We start from the raw sequence: 8188 nt of genomic DNA, 5'->3' as shown, positions 1-8188 counted from the left end.
CAAAAAATATATAAAAATGCAAATCGCAGCAAAATTTGCTTTTTTTTACGGTTATTAACCGAATAATCGATTAATCGAAACAATAATCGGCCAACTAATCGATAATGAAAATAATCGTTAGTTGCAGCCCTAGATGATACTGAGGATATCCAGTTCTTCGTTTAAACCCTCGGGCAAGAGTGAACCGAACTGGTAGATCCAGAAGGAGTGAAAACCTCTCATTACCTTTTTGGGATAGTCTTAACCGCCAGGACTTCCAGGACTTTAAAATCTTTTTTGTGAGCCTGGAGGAAGTGGCGTGGAACACTATGTTTATCACAGCCCTTTTTGATAAGTCTGCTGTGCTCACCCACCTTCGTACCGAGGGTGCTAATCGTGCGTCCTACATACAAAAGTTTGCAGACTTATCAAAAAGGAAAGGAAAATGAAAAAGCGCAGCAGCGCGAAACATGTTAGTCATGGCCTCCCCTTGAGCTAACAACCTACTACTGCACCAGAGTCCCATCTCCTTCTGTTTTCTCCCATCGCCACGGCAACATCAACGCTCACGCTGACGTCATACTAGTGCGCCCGGTTTCCTGTAGGCTTTTTTCTTCACCTGCCGCGCCTCCACTACAGAGGCTCCTGCTTTGCGCAGTGACACCTATTGTCTCCCACACGGCTTCCAGGGCCTCCATTTGAGCCAATATATGATGCCCTGTTGGCCATGGTCACAAAGAAACTAGTAATTTTGGTTGCGGTAACTTCCGCGAGAAGAGTCTCGGAGTTGGCAGCTTTATCTTGTAAAGAACCATTTCTGGTGGTTCATAGGGACAAGGTGGTGGTATGTCCCCGGCCATCTTTTCAGCCTAAAGTAGTATCCAGTTTTCATTTGAACCAGGGTATTTTGCAGGCCTTTATTTTTTACAGAGCCAAATTCGGCGGTGGAAGAGTCTTTACATTCTCTCGGTGTAGTGAGAGCAGTTAGCTTCTATCTGGAAGCAGTTGCTCAGATACGGAAAACTGATGCATTGTTGGTGTTGCCAGGGGGCCCCAGGAGGGGACAGGCAGCATTCAAATCGACCATCTCTAGATGGGTTTGTTAGATCATTACTCAAGCTTATGACTTAAAAGGGAAAGTTCAGCCTTCTGTACTAGAGCGCACTAGTGAGAGAGAGAAAGAGACAGAGAGAGAATGAAGGAGAGAGAATGAGAGAGAGAGAACAATGGAGAGCATGAGGGAGGAGAGGAGGGGGAAGAGAATGGGTGAAAAGGTGGAGGGGTAGAGAAAGAAAGGGAAAGGTGGGAAAGGAGCAGAGCAAAAAGAGGTGGGGGGAGAGAGGGGGGCTGTTCTGGGTGCCAAAGGCTCACTCAGCAATTGTGCCTCCCCCTTTTTAGGCTGGTCTATTGCTTTAAAACCACCACCCAGCTGCCCACAGAACTCCTCTAACAGCACAGTGCATTGCATGCAGGTGGCTGGAGTGTGGGCGGGGATGGAAGGACACAAATGGGAGGCGAGTTGTCAGATTGGACAAGCAGCGGAGTGAGTTAGGGGACGGACTAGGAGGACAGTGAATACAGGATGACAAGATGGGAGATGGAACGCACACAGCCTGACTCTTGTGCAAGCTGCATTCCCCGCTCTCACATTATCAGTATACCAGGCTGCCAGTGACTGTGGAGAGCTAAGAGGGTTATTGCTGCTTTCCATAGCATTTGAGTCGGTCATGGTGTCTGGGGGAGACGTTGCTCCTCCAGCAGCAGCACACACAGACTCCGCCTCCTGCTCCTCCTCCAGCTCTTTTTTATCTGAATGGCCTTTTTACGGGGCATAAGAGTGGCCCGGGGGGCAGTCTGCCCCTGCCTTTGGGATGCCTGGGTCCCTGGGGAAACCCAGGCACCCTACATGTATATGGGTTGTCTCCCCCTGTTGGAGGCCCTGCTTGTAGTGTTATGTGCTGATTTTCACAGCAATCTTGTAGCAATTGTTTTTTGCTGACAGCACTAATCAAACAATGATAGTATGAAGTTTGCCAGGGGGATCCATCAAAATTTTGCTGAAGAACCCTGTGATTTGTAGTTACACATCTGCATAGGATGAATACAATTTAATTGAAATAAATAATAAGCTTTAAAATTCAATTATGCATTACATTTTTCATTTTATTGAGAAATGTCATTCATTTTGTTCACAGTCATAATACAAAGTCTGCGATTTTCATGACATACTCCAGTGAAGTTTTATTTTTAACACTTTCATTTATTAGGAAGAAAGTCCAACATTGTCTTCTGTTCATTTTTACACATTATATTTCTTGAATTAGCCATAGAGATGTATGTTGTATTGTTTATAGTTGTGTGCTATTAAAATAATTTATTACAAATAAAAACTGTATTAGACTTGAAATGTAGGCTTCAGATTATAGCTAAATAATAGATGTATTTAGTTACTTTGCACCTTATTAAAATGTTAAACTGAGCAACCATTGAAAATATTCTGCAGCAAAAAATCGAATTCATCGTTTGAAACAATGGAGGAGGGCAAGAATCTGCTATGGGCAACATAGCCTGTCCAGGTTGGAAATACCGGTAGATAAAAAGTCATCAAGAAACAGCAAGACTTCTGCCTGTCCACTGCTATACTTTATCTTGCAACTTGGATAACAGCTGAAAGTTGTATCGTGTGCAGTTAGGTGCTTAATGGGCCTGCTGCTCAGAGATTATCTAGTAGCTTGGGAAAATCTTTGAGTGAAACCAGTGTCGGCTGGTGCTCAAAGTTTTGGGTGGGGGCAAACAAACTAAAAAATTCGGAGAAAACCCTATCAATTGCAGCCTCACTGTGCCCATTAAATGCAGCCACTGTGCCTATCAAATGCCGCCACAGTGCCCATCAATTGCAGCCACTGTGCCCATCAAATGATGCCAGTGTGCCCATCAATTGCCGAAACTGTGCCCATCAAACACAGCCTCTGTGTATATCAAACACTGCCACTGTGCTCATCAAATGCGGCCACTGTGCCCATCAAATGCTTCTACTGTGCCATCAAATGTTGCCACTGTTCCCATCAAATGTCGCCACTGTTCCCTTCCAATGCTGCCACTGTGACCCCCCCCCCCACTCACTCGTTGTCTGCCCGACACTTACCCTGTCTCGGTGGGGCAGTGACTGACGGCAGCAAGCGGTGTTCTCCATCCTCCTCCATGGACATGCTTCTCCATGCTCTTCCATGTTTCTCCCGTCCTCTCCTCCCATCCTCTCCTATAGGCGAATGAACGCCTGATAGGCATCCAATCTCAGCTCCTGTCATTTCAGCCAATCACGTGATGGGCAACAGACCCAAGCACTTGATTGGCGGAGAGGCGGTTCAGTGTTAGGAAAGCAAATATTAATTCGCTGATCTAACACACCTGGGAGAACTGCGATCGCCAAGCATAGCGCTCGCATGTCACCTTTTTGTATGCCTATTAGAGCCTATTGCTCTAATCGGGTGCTTCAACAACCCCCCCCGTCGCTGTAATTTAGGCACCTGAAAAGGGGCCGTGTGCCTGAATGGAGGGTGGTGGCGGCGGCCATGGATAGAGTCATGCAATGCATGAATATATTTATTGGTCATAGAGGGGGCGCCACCCGTGCGCCCTTATGAACGCACCACCACTGAGTGAAACAATGAGCACTTTTTACTGTTCCCAAGTTAAGCCATACATAATCTGTACCTTGTCTAAAGTGGCCACTTATGACATGTCTACCTTAAAAAGTCACAAAGAATATTAAAGAATATTAAATTCAGATATAGATAAAAGGGAAGCGCCACAAGCTCTATCACTTACTGTTAATGGTTCTGGTGTCCCTGTTGGTGAAATTGTCCCTCATTTACTGTACCAGTGATGGGAGTCTCAGGGACAAGATGTTAGAAAAAAAATCTCTCTTGTGGGCACAAAGCCACCAAAATACTTCATGGATGGGTCCTTCCCAGCTCTATCCAAAAACTAAAATAAAGTTTTGGACATTAGAGAGAGGGAAATATACAACATTTACAAACAACTGTGGCTTTTTTCTAAAGCCTTATGCTTTCAAGTATATATAACCCCTAACAACAAATGTTTGTTCATGCTACAATTGAAAGCTTTTTGGTATTTCTGTTTGATAAGTGCAAAAAACAAAAGCAAAACAAAACTGTTGATCGCACCAGAAATGTGTTCCCTGCTCACTTTCTATCCTCACGTATCCTATTTACGTTACGCCTTCGCAACTTTGACAGGCATGTGCAGTATTCACAAAGCAAAGTTGCGGCAGCGTAGTGTAAATAGGCCGGCGTAAGCCCACCTAATTCAAATGTGGAACATGTGGGTGTGTTTTATGTTAATTTATTGTGACCCCACGTAAATGACGCTTTTTACGAACGACGCATGCGCCGTCCTTTAAAAGTGTCCCAGTGCGCATGCTCCAAATTAACCCACAAAAAGCCAATGCTTTTGACGTAAATGACGCACAGCCCTATTCGCGAATGACTTGCGCAAACAACGTAATCGACAGAAAACTTGATGCTGGCCCAACGTCCATACTTAACATTGGCTGCGCCTCATATAGCAGGGGTAACTTTACGCCGAAAAAAGCTTAACATAAACGGCGTATCTGTACTGCGATGGCCGGGTGTACGTTCGTGAATAGGCGTATCTTGCTGATTTACATATTCTAGGCGTAAATCAGCGTACGCGCCCCTAGCGGCCAGCGTAAATATGCAGTTAAGATACGACGGCGTAGGAGACTTACGCTGGTCGTATCTCAAAATTCTGGCGTATCTGATTCTTTGAATCAGGCGCCAAGATACGACGCCTCACACTCAGAGATACGACGGCGTATCTGGAGATACGCCATTGTATCCCCTACCTGAATCTGGCCCTATGGGTTTGGCTGACACCACTGTGGTGTTGATTTACTAAAGGCAAATAGACTTTGCAAGTGCAGTTGCACTCATTGGGCTTGATTCAGATACAATGGTGTATCTATCCGCCCGGCGTAACGTATCTCAGATACGTTACGCCGCTGTAACTTTGGGCGCAAGTTCTGTATTCAGAAAGAACTTGCGCCCTTAGTTACGGCAGTGTAACGTATGTGTTGCGGCGTAAGGCCGCCTAATTCAAATGGGGATGTTGGGGGCGTGTTGTATTTAAATTTGACTTGACCCCTTGTTTTTTACGGCGTCCATAAAATATCCCAGTGTGCATTGCGCCAAAGTACGCCGCAAGGACATATTGGAATCGACGTGAACGTAAATGACGTCCAGCCCTATTCGCGAACGACTTAGACCCTGTACACACGACCGAACATGTCCGCTGAAACTGGTCCGCGGACCAGTTTCAGCAGACATGTTCGGTCGTGTGTACGGCTGACCGGACAGGTTTCCAGCAGACATTTGTCCAGCCGACCGTTTTCCAGCGGACAAAAATTTCTTAGCATGCTAAGAAACATGTCCGCTGGAAGCCTGTCCGTCGGACATGTTCGGTCGTCTGTACAGACTCACCGTACATGTCCGCTCGGCCCGAAAGCCCTGTTTAACGTGATGGTGGACATTTGTGACACTTGAAATAAGTAGGACCTTAAATAGAAACAGATTCTCATTACACTTTACTTATTTTAGGGAGCCACTGTAGTGAAAGACGGCCCATATCCCCCTGTTTATCCATACATTAACTTTACTATGTACAACGCCCTTCAAAGTGATCAGTGTTTTTGAATTAAAAAAATATATATATTTAAATGTGTAGTTTATCATTACATATCCTGGCTCTGCTACCTACCGTGCAGTGCTACACAATGAGTGTGCTTTACTGTTTCTTTCCACAATGCAAATCTGGGAGTCAGTTGACTCGCTGAACACACTTCCTTTGTGACCGATATCCTACTTCAGCAGTTGTTAGGCAGAGTCACAGAATTGGCTAATCTATACTGGCTCTAGTGGCTAAACTACAAATCTATATATTTAATAACATAGAAACAAATGTGAAAGTCACATTGTGAAAATGCAAAAGCAACATTATAAATTACTACTAGGTAAACACTACAATAAGAACTAATAAGTGCTCACTAAAATATGCAATATCTTCTTTTTTGAAATCCTGATATCTAAGTGTTTTCAAACACTTATCAACAAAAGAGTGATGAGTTTCTGAAATTCTTTAAAGATCTTGTCTATGAAACTGAATTGTTAGGGAATGATTTGAAGCTGTATGTTACAATGTGACAGAATGTAAAATTAACCTCACAAGAGGACTGCAAAGTATAAACCTAGAGGTGTGCTCACAAAACTATAATAATTGCACCAACACTTACTTGGGTCATTGATCTTTGCAAGTAGTAGCTTTGCCTGAAGAAGGAAATGTATCCTTTCTTCCTCTGCACCTCTCTTACTGGCGCTCACCAGTAGCGGCTGCTCTATTAAGGGCCCAGGGGTACCAACCCCCTAATTCATGCGCCCAGCCCCTAATTTATATGCAGGGCACCGGACGCATGGATTTTTAATGCTCTAATTAGCTTAAAAAGTGTTGGCTCGGGTGCAAAGCAAAGGGCCCGAGCCCACCCATTTTTGTGACAATAGCAAATTAATATTTGATATTATCTTCCTGCTTCTCCTCCTGGCCAATCAGGAAGTGGGCCTTAAGACCTAACTGGCCGAGAGGATAAGCGACCGTATTGGCCAGGAGCAGAAGCAGGGGGGGAAGCCGCCAAGGAGGAGACACAGGGGGAAGCCGGACGGGCGAGCGACAGGGGGTGGGGGGTTTGTTCACCAATTGACCGAGTGACAGGGTGGGTGGAGGGTTTGATCGATCCAACGCTACCACTGGCACTCATTGTATTGGTTGATCTCAATAACCAGTAGTGGTGCACATGAGGTGGACAAGGACAAATCAGTGCTGCAACTTCAGCAAATTAAGATAATTGAGAGCCCCCAGTTTGTAGGACTTATAAGAAGGACTTATAAGAAGTAAACATCTATAAATTATTTAAAACAGTGCAAAAATACTTTAAACCCGCTTTAAAAGAGATAATTTGTTTCTAGTATGCTTAAAGTTTGAAGTTAAGAGGTTCAAAACGTATAAGCTATCTTTTCTCCTACGGTTCAGTTAAAACTTTGATTTTCCACATATATATATATTTATAAAATGTAATGTCCTCTGAAAGTATAAGTAAAGTGCTGTTGTTATGCTAGGAAACAGGGTCAGTAGAATTTAAAAGCATTTACAGGGTCTTCACCACTCTTTCTGGAAATGGCAATATAAGAGGTTGAGGATTAGTTCCCCTCTCTTGCCAACACACATCCAGAACAGGGTACAGCTTTCCCTGGAACTCTGCATGGAATGTATACAGAGGAGTAAGCTCATCAGGGTTGTCTGCATTATAAAAGATCAGTTCTCCTTTCTCATAATTCAGGAAGATACCAATGCGTTGTGGACGGGAGTTGATGGGCAGAGTAACGCTGGGAGATGTAAAGGCTTCATAGAAACGTCCTTCTTTAAGTCCTATGAGCCAAGCTCCTGCTTCTGGTGCTCTAATCATTTTGCCTTTGCGACTTACAGTGCCCTTCACCACACCAATTCTCCACTTTGGTTTGGTGCCAACAATCACTTCCCAGTAGTGCTTGCCAGTAGAAAAACCACGTGTTGCCAGAACACAGCTGCTGTTTTCAAAGCCTTCAGGATTGCTTGCACGGCGGTTTGCTAGAGATCGGCACTGAACAACGGTATTCCCTTTTGCCAACTCCAGAAAAGGATGTGCAGTAAGAGGGTCAAGTTTCAAAATCTCTGGAGCTGAACAAGTGAATGGAAATAAGTACAGCATTACAATAAAAAAAACACAGAAATTAAGTACTTATACACTTCATGACAATTCTCATTATATACAGTATTTTTTTTTTCTTCTGTTGTTTTTTTTTAGGTTCGGCAATTTTTCTATGCATATTTTTTTGGGGCAAAAGTTTTCTCATGCAAATTTTTGTGCAAAATCATCTTGGAGCTTACTTGTTTTCATGAAAACGGAAGATTATTTTTTTACATACATGGCTACCTCAATATTTACATTGGTGAGACAATTGAAATTGAGCTTCTCTTTGTGTAAAGCATGGTCAGTTTTCTCAGCAAGAAAATTGCTGGAAGAGCTTTCTTGCAGAGTAAACCGAGCGTGTGTACCAGGCTTTGAGGTTTCTCATCTGGA

The 8188-nt window shown here is 43.9% G+C and overlaps 1 protein-coding gene across 1 annotated transcript in view; it reads right to left on the bottom strand.

The window, feature by feature from the left end:
* Positions 1 to 5455: 5455 nt before the first annotated feature.
* Positions 5456 to 8188, bottom strand: part of TRIM50 (tripartite motif containing 50) — a 28573-nt gene continuing 25840 nt past the window's right edge. The window contains exon 7 of the mRNA XM_040338338.1: positions 5456 to 7785. Coding sequence (XP_040194272.1) covers positions 7217 to 7785 — 569 coding nt within the window. The 3' untranslated portion in view covers positions 5456 to 7216. The remainder of the gene's footprint in view (positions 7786 to 8188) is intronic.

The sequence above is a fragment of the Rana temporaria genome, chromosome 2 (genome assembly GCF_905171775.1).
Source record: "Rana temporaria chromosome 2, aRanTem1.1, whole genome shotgun sequence".
Classification (NCBI taxonomy): domain Eukaryota; kingdom Metazoa; phylum Chordata; class Amphibia; order Anura; family Ranidae; genus Rana; species Rana temporaria.
Note: the sequence above shows the minus strand (reverse complement) of the source record. Positions and strands in the feature narration are given on the sequence as shown.